Below are 14,966 nucleotides of genomic sequence, written 5' to 3'. Positions count from 1 at the left end.
AAATGGAGAGAGAGAGAGGGAGAGAGAGAGAGATCTCCCATCTGCTGGTTCACTCCTCAAATGGCCTCAAGAGCCAGGCTGGGGCCAGACTGAAGGACTCGGGCCATCCTCTGCTGTTTTCCCAGGCGCATTAGCAGGGAGCTGGATCAGGAGTGGAACTGCCGGGACTCAAACCAGCACCCATAAGGGATGCTGGTGCTCTAGGCGCTGCCTAACTCACTGTGCCACAGCGGCAGCCCCTGGTATGTGTTTCCAAATATTGTGCTATCTGAAGGACAATTTAATGTAACATCCTAAAATCAAGTGTGCAGAAGCCTCCACCGGCTCAGCTGCCATGGCTGTTAGACAAGGGTGGGTGTGGGCACTGGGCGTTCTCACCCCCATAAGTGCAGAGTTGGAACAGACCCCTGTAACAAAAGACAGAATAGCAAGAGAAAAAAAAAAAAACCCATGCAGTTTATCCATGCATTCCGTGTATATCATGCGAGAGAAGCCTCAGCGAACAAAACTCCAGGCAGGGGCTTAGAACTCTGGTTCAGACAGCGTCTTCAACCAGGAGCAACAAATGTGCAGAAAGAGGAGGGAAACCGAGGGGAGGTGAGCACGTGGGAGCACGTGCACCAGCTAATGCCCACACCAGTGGAGTGGGTTGGTTTGCAGGCTCCTCTGCTGCTGCCTCTGGCTGGCCTGGTAAGAGCTGCGTCCAGCACAGGAGGATTCCGACCCATCTTGGGGCGAAAAAAAAAAAAAAAAAGGACAAGAGAGTGTTTCCCTCCATTTGCTGCTTTTTAAGTGCCTGTAGCTCAAAAATAATTTTTGTGTCCAACAGGCATATTTTGAGGTGACATATCCTGGTTTCCATCACCATGAAATCAAGTCATCACATCAAAGGTTTCTCCATGTTTCCCATGTACAAGGGGACTTCACAAAGTTTGCAGGGAAATGGAATTTTAAAAAGTCTATTTTGGTGCAAAAAAAAAAAAACAGTTTTTGAAATCCATGCCGAGTTGTTTATCATGTGCGTTTTCCTGAACTTTGTGGTCGAATGGTTTATGGTGATTTGGTAAGGCCAGAGAGCAGGTCGCTGAGGGGCTTGCTTAACTCAGAGTCCCCTCATGTTCAGATTCCCAAGGGACAGGTCTGCACACGGTTAGCAGTGTGTGTGGTCACCGGAGAGCCGCCAGCCCCCTTCCTGCTGGAGCGAGGCCTCAGCTTCACGGTCTGAGGAATAACCGGGAAAGTTTTGGATGGCCTGCAGCTGCCACGAGGATTTACAGCCCCGACTCAGTCCTGTCCTGCAGAATGAACTTTATTTTGGCAAAATGGTAACTCCTCTGAAAACCGCAGGCCCTGGCTGAGAGCAAACAGGAGCTGGAATCGGTCGTAGGGACCCAACAGCAGGTCCTCCGTGCGTCAAACAGGAGCAGAATGAAAGGAAACGTAATGACCTTGAGGCTGCGTTCCCAGACTTGTGAAAAGCAGGAGGAGCCCCTGTAACTCTGGGGAGCAAGTCCAGGGATGCTGTTGACTTTCCAGGCGAAGGCAAACAAATGTTGCCTGTTTTGACCTAAAGGAATGCTCAGGAAGCAGCATGTGTAGCTGCAACTGTAAAGCCCAGGAGGTCCTGGAGACGAGAGTGTGCATGTCACTTCAGAATCTAGCTGGAAGAACCTGGCTGTTCCCCACCCTGCAGTCACTCACTCATCTGCCTGGCATGCTGCCCACACACACACACGCACACACGCACACACACAGCCTTGGTGACAAGCTCGCGGTGTCCCTGGCCAGCATTCCCTTGGGCAAGTGATCTTGGACTCCCCAGTTGTCTGTGGGTCTAGCCTCTGTCCCCACACTCCTACACAGTGACTGAGGCTTTCCTCATTCCTTAGTGCACCAGCTAATCACCACTCTCCCCGTGAGGTCTGGGAACTTCATTAACCAGGGCAGGTGGCCTCCTCCTTGAAACGGGCGCCTCCCTTGGCTGCCGAGACACCTGCCTTCCCCTGTCCCCTCTCCTCGGAGTCCTCACCCGCCCATTCCTCGGAGAGTTAGTCATGGGTCTCATGTTCACTTTGTGAAATAGGAGTAATAATAAACATGTTTGCCATGGCCCGAATGCCCGGCTTCCCCTGCGCTGCTTCCTGGCGGCCCGTCTTCTTCGCCAGCCCAGAGTGGGCGCCACCTTCCCCCAGAAGCCATTGAGCTGCCAGGCCCTACTCACGCCTTCCACGCACCAGGAGCGCTTCCTGCGTTCTGCTCTGTGGGATCCCTTTCTGTGTGTGAGTGGTCTGATTGCTTCAACCAAGCAAGGGCTCCTGAAAGACAGGAGCCGTGCATTAAAATGGTGCCGGACCCAGAGTGTCGGGTGGCAGGGAACGCTGATGAGGCAGAGGCCCAGTATTAGGACATTAGTTAGGGGTGGAGGAGCAGTCCTGGGAGGACCCTCGGAGGGGATTCGATGGAGGGTGGCAGGTGGCAGAGCAAGCCGTCCTGTACTAGAGCCGTCAAAGCCAAATCACTCTTCCCACCACCCAGCATGGGATCTGGGTTCAGCTCCGACCTTGTCACTGGTTGACCTTGAGCTTGGACAAATCTCTGGAGTCCTCGGCCTTCATTTCCTCCTATGGACATCAAGATGATAACCATGGCTTTGGGGCGTGAAGTTCTGTGGGGATTTCTGACACCAGGCTAGAGCAGAGAGAAGCTACAGGAGCAGGCTGGCCTGCAGGTTCCTCCCCGGGGCATGCCCCCTCTGAGGTGAGGGCTGCCCGTGTCCACGTGGGTTAGTCCCGCAGGGCGGGCAGGAAGGGCAGAGTGCTGGGGCATGCTGAGAGGGGCAGCAAACACGGGACCTTACGACGTGTGTTCAGGGGAGTGGTTGGGGGGTAGATGAGCAGTCTGGGAGGACCCTCGGGGTTGGATGGAGGATGGCAGGAATGATGAGAGCAGGGAAAGGCTGAGGCAGAAGCTATCATGGATCCATGCATCCCAGCTCTGGTCGGAGAGGCGTGAGAAGCAGCCAGACAGGCCGGAGAAACATAGTTCTAAAGGAGCATAAAGAGATGTGGCTAGTCTGGGCCCCCGGAGCAGGAAGGGCCATGAAGGAAACATTGGATACACGGGGCTGCTGGGGACAGAAATGTCACTGCCCGGCTCTGTCCCCAGTGGGCCAGCAGCCACCCCCGAGCGGGGCGGGCAGAGAGCTGTGTCCCCAGTGGGCCAGCAGCTCACCAGGCCTCTCGTGGACTCCTCCTGAACTCTGCCCTGGGGAAGCCAGCAGCACCACTGCCACACACATGCAAGGAGGAGGCTTTGAAATCCCTCGCTGCTGCTGCAGCTGCGAGCGTGGTCAGAGAGGGGCCAGCGTCCTGCTCGCCTCCCCTCCCTTCCTGTAAACAGCAGCTCGGCAAGCCACGCTCCCCAAGCCCACTGGCCACGTCAAACCCTGCTCCCTGGTGTACCTTCTCCCATTCATTCATTCATTCATTCAGCAACCAGGTACTGAATCTATTGTGTACGGAACCCCGAGCCAGAACTAATTTAGGAAAGAAATGGGAACATAGCTCCAAAAGCACCACTCAACCTTTCTGCCCAAGGCCACGTCCACCAGGGGGCAGAGAACCCAAAGCCAAGCCTGTCCCTGGCCTCTCCCTACCCTGGACCCAGATCAGAGGGGGTGTGGGCAGTTGGTTCAGGGTGCAGGGTAAGACAGGCCAGTGACTCTGCCTGTTGGTAAAGTTGCTCAGCCCAAGGCAGGGCGCTGCTGAGCCTTCGGTTCCCATGAACAGTGTCCCCGTGGTCCTCACAGCAGCCCGTGCTCAGTGGTTCCGTTCGGATTCCTCCAACAGGGGAACAGCCTGGAGCCCTTGAGTCCCGTGCCCAGGGTCCCACGGCCGGGAAGTGGCGGAGCCAGCAGCCGGGGCTGCCGTCAAACCTCGCCCCTCTCTCGCCTCCAGAGTTCCCAGCTCTAGCCCTGGGCTGAGGGGAGTCCTCTGAAAGCCTCTAGACTTGAAAAAGCGGGGGTTTGGGAACTTGAAGATACCCAGAGAAGAACCTCAGGAAAGGAAAGGGTTGTCTTTCTGTCTGCCACCTAGACACACCCTACTAAAATGGATTAGTATTAGCAAGGAGAGGGAGCTCTGATTCCGCCCATCTGGATTTCTGTTAGCCCTCGGGGTCCTGGTCAGAGAGGTGAGCCTAGCCAGAAGCCCCCTGGAGACTCCTGCCCAGGACACAGCTGTAGAGGGGTGGCCGCATTGCCCAGGCCAGCCCGGGGAAGCTTCAGCAAGGGTCCGTGGGATTGTTGGGTGGCACACATCCAGCCCCCGGTGGCTGGGACCTTAGCATGGCTCAGGGGAAAGTGTTGTGAGAACAGAATCCTGGAGAGGCCACAGCCCCTACCTGACCCTACACCCTTCCAGATTCCTGTCCAGAGCCTGCCGGTGGGTGCCTGCTGACCCCACCACCCCTGGAACTATCCCACCTGCCCATGTGGACCTCCGACGGCTCCGGCTCTGAGCAGCCCGGCCTCTCTGTTAGCCGGGTCCCTGCTCAGCCCTTCCAGGAAGGTGATTGGCTTGGTGGTCAGGCCTTTGTGACCCGCCAGCCCGGCTCCCCCAGCCCTCAGCGCCCTTCATCCCCGCCTGCACATGTTGCCTCCATGCCACCCCAGAACGACCTGGATGTGTGAGTCAAGGGGGCAGGGGTGGCAGCTTTGCTGATTTTCCAAACAGGTGACTTCAGCCCCCCGGGCCTGGGCAAGAAGGGGTAGCCTGGTGACCAGGGGCATAGCGCTGCGTCAGGAGCAGGAAACTCCTCTGGCCCCGCAGCGTCTGCTCCAGTTGTCCTGGCCGGTAGGATGGCACCTGCTCAGCAGATCTGTGAGAGTGTGGCACTGAGGAGGGCTGGCGGCCAGGCCCAGTTTCAGGAAGCCCAGATGGGCGTCCCCAGGCAGAAGGGGCAGAGACAAGTACAGCCCTACCGTCGGCCTCCCTTCCGGCCTGGGCCTGCTGTGGTCTCAGAGGATGGAGGCCGGCAGTGTGGCAGGTGCTCACTTTTCAAACAAGTGCCCTTGGGTTCTCATCCTGCGCCCTAGGGTGCTGCTAACACTTGCCGGATACTCGCCGGGCGCCGGGCTCTGTGCTCAGCACTTGGAATACCTGGCTCGCTTAATCCTCTAACAGCTATGAGGCAGGAATGGTTCTCATCCCCATTTCCTAGGACAAGAAACTGAGGCCTGAGCTAAGACACAGTAGGGCTAGGGCTGACCCTTGGTGATCTCACAGGAAACCTGGTGTTCTGAAAGGCCTGACTTTCTGGAGCTGGCTGGAGGCACGTGGCTGCCTCCTGCCCCTGGAAGACCTGGAGGGGCTGCAGCGCCATGCTGGTCTGCAGGTGGAGGCGGGGGCGGCCGGAACAGGGCTGAGCCTGGCCTGGGAAAGGGGGTGCTGGGGGACTGGGGGACACGGAAGGCCCCTGAGTTGTTTCTGGAACCTGTTTGTGGAACAGAGCTTTCCACTGAAGGTTGAAAGACAAGAAGCCCAAACTTAGATTCAGGCTGCTGAGAGGGTTAAGCTCTAGGATGTGAGATTTCCAAGTCGTGCAGAGGCGCTTTGCAAATCAGGAGCACAGGTGCTCAGATTGGGTGTCTGGGAAGGGACCAAGCGGACTCCGGGAGATTCCGATCTGGTCCTGACGACCACTTTTCAAGGCCTCGGGCTGCAGAGAGCCGCTCCCCGCTCCTGGTGCCCATGACCAGCATCGTGAGCCTCATGCCCTGGTGGTACAGGATGCGATTGTGCCCAGGTCAGGCAGGGCTGTCTCTCCTGAAGATGAAGAGGGACAGAGCCGGGAGGCGGGGCCGGGGAGCCGCCCCTTCTCTCAGGCAGGCAGGAACCCGTGGTAACAAGTGCACGTCCTCAAGAGTTTTCCCAGTCTGTGTCTGTGCGGTGCTCAGAGGCAGCTGGGCAGGTGCTCCCCGCACCTCCACCCCGGGAGCCTGTCTCCTTTGAGTTGGGGCTCAGAAGGCCATCGGAGGTTGGACTCGCTAACGAGTTCAGCTTGTGACTCTGGGGGATAGGGAGGCTGGTTTGGTTCAGTGCTCAGGCATCAAGCTGGCCTTAGAGGACACATGGAGGAGACACTCCACTCAACCCCCTGCCTGACCCTCTAGCTTTTGATGGACCTGGACTTCCTCTCTGGGGTCTCCCTTCGCTAACTGGAGCCAGGGAGGGGTGGGGTGGGGGAGCATGTAATTCTCTGCTCAGGGCCTGGGTGCCACCTGCTGGCCATGCTTAGTTCTGGCCTCCGCAGACTGCCGAGGAAAGCCGGTTTCCCTGCAAGGCTGTAGCCAGTATAGCAGAGAACCCCCTGCAGAGACACCTGGGTACCTTGGGGGGGTCGTCCAGAGCCAAAATGGTCCCCAGTGAGGACCAGAGAGTCACACCATCTAAAAGAACCTGAGCCACGCATTGCTGGGTCTGTGCCGCCGACACGGCAGACCCAGATGGAGTGCCTTGGCTCCTGGCTTGCTTGAAGCCTGTTGCAAGCATTTGGGGAGTGAACGGCAGATGGCAGACCTGTGTGTGTGTGTGTGTGTGTGTGTGTATCTGTCTGTCTGCCTTTCAAATAAATGCATTTTAAAAAGAGGACCTGACCAGCTCTCTGCTGTGGCCCGGGAGTGCAGTGAAGGATGGCCCAAGTGCTTGGTCTCTGCATCCCATGGGAGACCAGGATAAGTACCTGGCTCCTGGCTTCGGATCAGTGCGGTGCGCCGGCCACGGCGCACTGGCCGCGGCGGCCATTGGAGGGTGAACCAACAGCAAAGGAAGGCCTTTCTCTCTGTGTGTGTCTCTCTCACTGTCCACTCTGTCAAAAAAAAAAAAAAGAAAGAAAGAAAGAAAGAAAGAAAGAAAGAAAGAAAGAAAGAAAGAAAGAAAGAAAGAAAGAAAGAAAAAGAAAAAGAAAAAAGAGGACCTGAGCCAGTCCTGAGTGGAGACAAAGGCTGTGTTCCTAGCATCAGCTGCCCACTTCCAAAGCCCCCCGGGGTGGCAGCACAATGTATTGCCGGGCTCTTAAAGGAGCCATTTTTTTTCCAACTCCCTTCTTCCAGGCCCTTGGGTGATTTTAGATTCAGACTGATCTAGGTGTGGAAAAAGCCCTCCCGCCGTCAGCCACTGATAGAACAGGGAAGTTCTGGCCATGCTGAGAAGCACTGGGCCTTTTCCAAAGAGCTCTGTAGCTCTTGCAGACTCGTAGGGCCCTGATAACAAGGCCTGTGGACCACGGAAGGAGATGGCTGACACTGGCTCCCCAGGGAGGTGGCAAAATAGCCCAGTCCCTGCTTGTGCCACTGCAACACAGGCAGTGAACCCAGCTAAGCAGGTGCATCCGCTGTGGGCTGTGTGTGTGTGTGTGTGTGTGTGTGATACACCACATAGACATGCTTGCTTCACTCCTCCTGCCCAGGAGAAGACCTCTGCAATGCAGGGAGCGGCCTGGAGCCCCCGGAAGGCTGCCCTCAGGCTGGAAGACCCCCGCAGCTCACAAGCTTGCACGGGGACCATGGTTCTGCTTCACTTCAGTACTTAGCTCTTGAAGCTCATGTTCAACAGGACTAAATCCCCAAAGTGGTTCAGGCACTGCCAGGGCCAACTAAGACCACCCTGCACCCCCGGAACCACTCCAAGAAGCCCCACCCCCTGAGGCCCAGCAGTGTGGGAGCCAGAGCTGGCGCGGCATCACCGTCTCCCAGGGCCTCCTGGAGAAATGAGTCTCCAAGCCCATGGACAAGGCCTCTGCAGGCGGCCTGCACACCTGGCAGCCTGAGCACACGTAACTCTGGCCGCCGGAGGCTCACTCTGTGCCTGCTCCTCCTGACCGCCAACCATGCTGCCTGTGCTCACCACTCGGGGGCGTTTGGCTGTGCCACCCTCATGTGTGTCTGTCTCCTGGGTAAGATCATCGACTCCCAAGGACAGGGGCAAATCCTTTCCATGTCTCACAGTCCATAAGTAAATGAATTCTCCTTGGAATAAGGGACTCTCCTGGACCCTACCTTTCTTTCTTTCGTTTTTTTTTTTTTTTTTTTTAAGATTTATTGATTTCTTTGAAAGTCAGAGTTACACAGAGAGAGAAGAAGCAGAGAGAGAGACAGAGAGAGGTTTTCTATCCAATGGTTCACTCCCCAATTGGCTGCAATGGCCAGAGCTGCGCTGATCCGAAGCCAGGAGTCAGGAGCCAGGAGCTTCTTCCAGGTCCCCCATGCAGGTGCAGGGGCCCAAGGACTTGGGTCATCTTCCACTGCTTTCCCAGGCCACAGCAGGGAGCTGGATGGGAAGAGGAACAGCCAGGACTAGAACCGGCGCCCATGTAGGATGCCGGTGCTTCAGGCCAGAGCGTTAACCCGCTGCGCCACAGCACTGGCCCCTGGACCCTACCTTTCTGCCTTTTTAGAAACATCCTGTCCACTGGCCCTCGCCCACTCCCACTGCCGTTACCTGGGGTGAGTCCCTGGAGGCAGATAACACCCCCAACCCCAGTCCCTGCCAGCGCATGCCACCCACATGGCGAGGCAGTCCGTCTGGAACCCAGCAGTGGGGGCTGTGGTGGCGGCCATGGAAGTTGTCGAGTGCCGCGATACCGCCCGGGCTCCCGGTGCTGCAGAGACAGAGGCAGGGCAGAGAAGGGTCCTGGAGCTGACACCCAAACTGAGTCCTACAAACCCAGCAAGGGTGGGGACCCCGGGGCCACAAGGCGATGGACAACCAGAGAGAGGACAGGCCAGAGGAGGGGCTCAGCTGCTCACCGGGGTTCCTGACTCCCTCGCAGCGGCGGGTCTGGACTCCCTGCCCCCACTCACCAGGGGCAAGCACTTAAACAGGTTCGGGGGTGAGCACGAGGGTCGGGTCCGGCGCAGCGGGCTCAGAGCCAGCACGTGAGGGGAGACGCGCGTGCAGGCAGAATTGCCCTGGGAAATCTCTGGAACTGCCAGCTCCCGAGTCCTTAAAGGCTGTCCAGCCAACCACGTTTGTTTCTCTTGGCTTTGGGGCCCTGTCTGGCTCCCTTTCCCTGTGCAGGGAAGGACAGGGTTTATTTTTAAAAGCAGGAAGGACTAGGAATAAATATGAGGGTTTTCTCTCATGATTCTTCTTCCAAAAGTTCATGTAATTTCTGCGTGCAAATAATGAGGTTCTGTGGCGAATGCTTGGGGGCGGGCTGGGGGCAGCTGCTGAGCAGTGATTCACAAACTTGGATGTGCTTCTGGCTCCTGGGCAGAGGCGGGTCCTGATTCAGGAGGTCTGGGGCTTTTCTAACAAGCTGACGCCCTGGGAGCCGCGGTGTTGCTGGTCCTGGGAGCACGGTGGTCGAGACCCCTGGAGCAGAGAATGAATGAAGTCGGGGTGGGACAGCATTCTCGCTCTGCCTATGGCCCCTGACCAAGGGAGCAGAGTGGGAGCTGAGGCTGGAGCTAAGGCTGGGTCTGTTGGGGAGAGGGGTGGTGGCCAGGAGGGGCCACTGTGTCACAGCAGATGCCTCCAGGGAACAGGGAAGTGGACTGGTGCAGTCTTTCTTCCCAGAGACACTTTGCATAATTTTTTTTAAGATTTATTTTTATGTATTTAAAAGGCAGAGTTACAGAGTGAGAGGGAAAGACAGAGAGAAAGAACTCTTCCGGCCGGCGCCACGGCTCACTAGGCTAATCCTCTGCCTTGCGGCGCCGGCACACCGGGTTCTAGTCCTGGTCGGGGCACCGGATTCTGTCCCGGTTGCCCCTCTTCCAGGCCAGCTCTCTGCTATGGCCAGGGAGTGCAGTGGAGGATGGCCCAAGCCCTTGGGCCCTGCACCCCATGGGAGACCAGGATAAGTACCTGGCTCCTGCCATCGGATCAGCACGGTGCGCCGGCCGCAGCGTGCCGGCCGCGGCGGCCATTGGAGGGTGAACCAACGGCAAAAGGAAGACCTTTCTGTCTGTCTCTCTCTCTCACTGTCCACTCTGCCTGTAAAAAAAAAAAAAAAAAAAAAAAAAAAAACTCTTCCATCCCCTGGTTCACTCCCCAAATGGCTGCATCAGCCCCCAGCTGGGCCAGGCCAAAGCCAGGAGCCTGGAACTCCATCCGGGTCTCCCACATGGGCGGTGGGGGTCCAAGCACTTGGGCCATCTTCTGCTGCTTTCCCAGGTGCATTAGCAGGGAGCTGGATTGGAAACAGAGCTGCTGGGACTCGAACCGATGCACTGATGTGGGGGGAGTGCTGGCATTGCGGGCAGCAGCTTAGCTCACTGCAACCACAGCCCCCTCTCTGCATGTCAAGCCTGGAGTGAAATTCTTTACTCGAGAAGCAGGCACTCACACAGTTCTCAGAACACACAGTTCTTTTTGTCCAGCTTCTGTCTCTCCATTTCTGACACAAACCTAGTTACAAGAAATATCTCCCTCCTCGCTACCCCAGTTAGTGATCAACAGCGGTGACCTTGGCCTCTGTAGGGCTAGTTGTGTGGTGAGCAGGCACTCACGCATGCTGGCCAGAGGGGGGTGCCCCAGCTCCAGCCATTGGTGGTGGCGCAGGTTCATGGGCCCAGAGTGGCCAGGAGCAGCCAAATTGTTTGTGTGAGACGTCCCAACCTTAAAATATTGGCCCCTAATTCAAAACTGTTTCCAACACCGTGAATGCTAAACCATTCAAGTCTGCGAGGCCAATCCGGCCAGTGGGTGCCTGGTTTACGACTGCTGGCTGAAAGGGCTGGGAGCGGGGGGCGGAGGGAGGGCTGGAGGCTGGGAGGCCTTCGGGGGCTCTTGCCTGCCTGGGCTGGGGAGAGGTGTAAGAACCGAGGTGGGGGACGCAGGGGCACACTGGGGACGTGGGGCTGCAGGCCTCGCGCAAGGGGCGGATGTGAGCAGGCTCCTGGCCTGGGTGAGGTTCACGGGGTTGCGTATGGGAGCAGAAGCTCAATTTAAGGGAAGATTCAGGACGAGCGGGATTTAGGTGCCTCTGGGCCACAGGAACACGGAGTCTGAAGGGAGAGGAGAGAGCAGGCACTCTGCAACACGGGTCTGGCCCTGTCGCCGTCTCCCTGGGATCCTCACTGGCTTCCCTGCGTCTAAATAGAAAGTCCAGACTCCCCCTCGTGGTAAACAAAGGCTCCCGGGCTGTCCCTGCCAACCGCCTTGCGCCATGCCCCACTCAACACCCCGCTCCCCTAGGCTGGCACAGCAACCAGGCATGCTGGGAGTAAGCCCTGCTTTGTCCCTTCTGTCCTCGCGCGGGGGCCGCCCTTCCACCCCAGCCCTTTGTGCGTCTGGAAAATTCCTACTCCAGGCTCCAGCGCCCCTGCCCTGCCAAGCAGAGGAGACCGCCCCTCCCCTGTGCCACTTGAACTTGGGTGCATTTCTGTGACTGCCCAGAGGGCGTCCTCCTGTCGCGGCTTCCACGATTCACTTTGTGCCCCCAGCTCCTGGCACTCATCTCGCAGCCGGGAGCACCTGTTAGGTGTGTGAGGGGCAGGGAAATGCACCTGCTCTGCAGGGGGAGCTGCAGGTGCACAGCTGGTCTGCAGGGACCCCGTTTCCCCGGGGGGCTGCCCGCAGCCCCTCCCCAGGGCTGACCCCACCCCGTCTATCATCTCTTTGCAGCTGGGGTATGGCCGTCAATGTGTACTCCACATCCGTGACCAGTGAGAATCTGAGTCGCCATGACATGCTTGCGTGGGTCAACGACTCCCTGCACCTCAACTATACCAAGATCGAGCAGCTCTGTTCAGGTGGGAGGCTGGGGTGGGGCGGTGCCCCGCCCTGGGAGGGAAAGGAAGGGCACAGCGCGGAGCCACAAGGTCATAGCACAAGGTCCTGCCCCCAACCCCGCCACCCAGGGTCAGAGCTCAGCCTCCGGGCTGGAGTCTCCGCGGCTCGCTCCCATCTGTGAGACGTTGATAACAGCACCGTCTAGCTGGGGTTCCTGTTGGGATTAAACTGCATATGTGCTGCTGTGTTAAGTGTGCTGCAGGTACATGATAGGCCTCAGAAGCAGTCATGCTTTTATTCTTGGATAATTCTTTTATCCTTGGGGATTCCAGCCGCGTCGGTCCTGAAGGGAGGGCTGCCCCCAGCCTCAAGACAGGGAGAGAGAAGAGGAGACCGGGGCTGGGGCTTGGGCAAGTGAAAGGCACTGCTGAGGCCTGGCAGTCAGCCGCGCCCCTCCACAGGGGCGGCCTACTGCCAGTTCATGGACATGCTCTTCCCGGGCTGTGTGCACTTGAGGAAGGTGAAGTTCCAGGCCAAGCTAGAACACGAGTACATCCACAACTTCAAGGTGCTGCAAGCGGCGTTCAAGAAGATGGGTGTCGACAAAGTAGGTGCTGCGCTCCCGGGGGCCCTCGGGAGCTGTGTGACCCCGAGGGAGAAGATGGCCCGCCAGCCAGGCCGTCGGTGGGGTCATTTCCGGCACTTACACCCCCCACCCCTGAGTCTGCAGGGGGAGCATCCCCCCAGCCCGAGGCCCAGCGGAAAGCCCTACCACACGGGACGGTCCACGATGACAACACTCCTTTCCCCGCCCCCTCCTCTCTGGACCCTACCCAGCGCAGACCCTGAGCCTCTGTGTACTGTGCCTATTAAGTTGCATTTCTCTGTAGGTCCCGAGAAAAGTCTCTTTGCTCTTCTGCCTCGATGGCCCCAGAGCTGTGGGTCCCGAGCCCCCAGCCCACAAGCAGCAGCCGCAGAACCCGGGGACACCTCCCACATCCTCCTTCCTGTGCCTGTGGGAGAGGGATGTGCAGCTCCCAGGCCAGGCCTGCCAGCCTGCCCGTCTGCTCTGGTGCCATGGGCGGGGGGCAGGTGGTGGAGCTGGAAGATGCTGCGGCCCAGGGGCTGGCTCTCTGCAAGGCAGCGGCCCTCTCGCACCGGGAGGCGGCCGTGTGGCAGCAGGGGCTAACGGACTCTGTTGTGTGGTCTATTTCAGATCATTCCTGTAGAGAAATTAGTGAAAGGAAAATTCCAAGATAATTTTGAGTTTATTCAGTGGTTTAAGAAATTCTTTGACGCAAACTATGATGGAAAGGATTACAACCCTCTGCTGGCGCGGCAGGGCCAGGACGTAGCGCCACCTCCTAACCCAGGTGATCAGATCTTCAACAAATCCAAGAAACTCATTGGCACAGCAGGTAACGTGCCCGAGCCGGGGGAGGGAGTGTGGGGGGCCGGGCCGGCGGGGCTCCTCAGCCAGGAGCGCCCCCGGGGCCACCCGCCCGGCCCCGCCAGCCTGGAGGAGACTGTTATCACGGAGTTCAGATGGCGCCGCCTGCTCCCCACGTAGACCAGGGGGGGTCACCGTAGGGGGCAGGAGGGCTCCAGAAACCGCTCTAAGGGAAGAGCCACCAGCTCCAGCCACGGCGGCAGCTGGTGGGAGGGAGCCCTGGGTACGGGCTCCCTTGTTTGCCGCAAGACGATGGCGCCCGAGGTGGCATGGTTTGTCTGCTTGGGGCCCGCCCAAGCCAAGGGCCTGAGGCCAGCACCACAGCCCCTTCTGGCCTGCTGCCCACTGGATGCCAGGGGCACGGGTGTGGGAACTTGTTTGTGTCTTCTCCATTCCAAAGGCCCAGAGCCCTGAGTCCTAAGGAGATGAGTCCCACAAAATGGGCTTTGTCCGGGTCCTAGAGAGGCAGGTAGAGAAGCAGTGGAGCCTGCTGGAGGGGGGACAGCAGGGCTGCAGAGGGAGAGGCAGAGGAGCAGCCCCAGCCCGCGCCTGAGCCCGTCATAGCAGGGCCACCTCCTCCGTTTGCGCCGCGCCACTCTCCCCGCTTGCTTTGCATTAGAAGCAGCCTCTGCCACTGGGCAGGGCTAGACAGCAAAGTAGCCACCGCATGCCCCGCATGCCGGCCGGCCGCGCTGGGCTGCAGCGGGCTCCCTGGGTCCCGGCCAGCAGAGGGCCGGAGGGGCGGGGCCGGGGTTCCTGTGTAGCCTCCAGTGGGGTGGCTCTGGGCTGGGGCTTGTCAGGAGTCCCCTGTACCAGCTACTGCTCCTCCCATTCCAGCTGTCAGTACAGGAGACCCCTGCACCCTTCCAGCCCCACCCACCTCTCCAGATTTGCCTGCCCTGTGTAGCTCATGTCCCCACCCTCCCACCTCGCCCCCTACTACCCAGTAGACCCTGCGCTCCCAGGCTTGCTAGAGGGCTGCCCTGCTGCTGTAGTGTCACGTGTGGCCGAGGCTCGAGGCCTAGATGTAGATGCCCTGGGGGGGTGGGGGTGCCTGCCTGTCGCATGGGCCTGCCCCTGCCGTCCTCCACCCGGGCTTTCTCGGACGTGAGAGCCGTGAGCTCACATGGCCTCATCTGCCTCCTCTCCTCCGGGCAGTTCCACAGAGAACATCTCCCACAGGCCCCAAAAACATGCAGACCTCTGGCCGGCTGAGCAACGTGGCCCCACCCTGCATCCTCCGCAAGAACCCGCCGGCGGCCCGGAACGGCGGCCACGAGACCGATGCACAGATTCTCGAGCTCAACCAGCAGGTGGGCGGGACGGGTGCAAGCAAGCTGCCCCCGCTGGGACCAGAGGGCAGGCTGGGCCGAGAGGCGAGGGCAGGGGGCGGCCCAAGGCAGGGGCCTCTGGCTGAAGGTCCCCTCTGCCCAAGCAGCTCTTGGACTTGAAGCTGATGGTGGACGGGCTGGAGAAGGAGCGTGACTTCTACTTCAGCAAACTGCGTGACATTGAGCTCATCTGCCAGGAGCACGAGAGTGAGAACAGCCCCGTCATCTCGGGCATCATCGGCATTCTCTATGCCACAGAGGTGAGCTCACCCCCCCAAACCTGCCGGCCCCCAGGCCACACCCCTGCTCTGGCCTGCTCCTGAGCGCTGAGGATGGGGTGCAGCCCCCAGCCCTGGGCCACGCAGAGCCACCAGCAGGGAGCGCCATGCCAGAACTCCAGGCCCCCAGCCCCAGAGTGCACCCCCCACCCCGCAGCCTGGCCCGCCG

The 14,966-nt window shown here is 59.1% G+C and overlaps 1 protein-coding gene across 7 annotated transcripts in view; it reads left to right on the top strand.

The window, feature by feature from the left end:
• The window catches only part of MAPRE3 (microtubule associated protein RP/EB family member 3), a 53,016-nt gene that overhangs the window by 37,114 nt on the left and 936 nt on the right, over positions 1-14,966 (top strand). For 2 of the 7 annotated variants that reach the window (XM_008254644.5, XM_051843084.3), the window contains exons 2-6: positions 11,631-11,758; positions 12,200-12,345; positions 12,955-13,156; positions 14,347-14,501; positions 14,627-14,779. In XM_008254644.5, the coding sequence (XP_008252866.2) occupies positions 11,638-11,758; positions 12,200-12,345; positions 12,955-13,156; positions 14,347-14,501; positions 14,627-14,779 (777 nt within the window). In that variant the 5' untranslated portion in view covers positions 11,631-11,637. The remainder of the gene's footprint in view (positions 1-11,630; positions 11,759-12,199; positions 12,346-12,954; positions 13,157-14,346; positions 14,502-14,626; positions 14,780-14,966) is intronic. The other 5 variants (XM_070069330.2, XM_070069329.2, XM_089326691.1 and 2 more) reach the window with 3 other exon arrangements.

The sequence above is a fragment of the Oryctolagus cuniculus genome, chromosome 2 (assembly GCF_051225735.1).
Source record: "Oryctolagus cuniculus isolate XC-2025 breed Fujian yellow rabbit chromosome 2, ASM5122573v1, whole genome shotgun sequence".
Classification (NCBI taxonomy): domain Eukaryota; kingdom Metazoa; phylum Chordata; class Mammalia; order Lagomorpha; family Leporidae; genus Oryctolagus; species Oryctolagus cuniculus.
The sequence above is the reverse complement of the archived record's forward strand: the minus strand, read 5'-3'. Positions and strand labels throughout refer to the sequence as shown.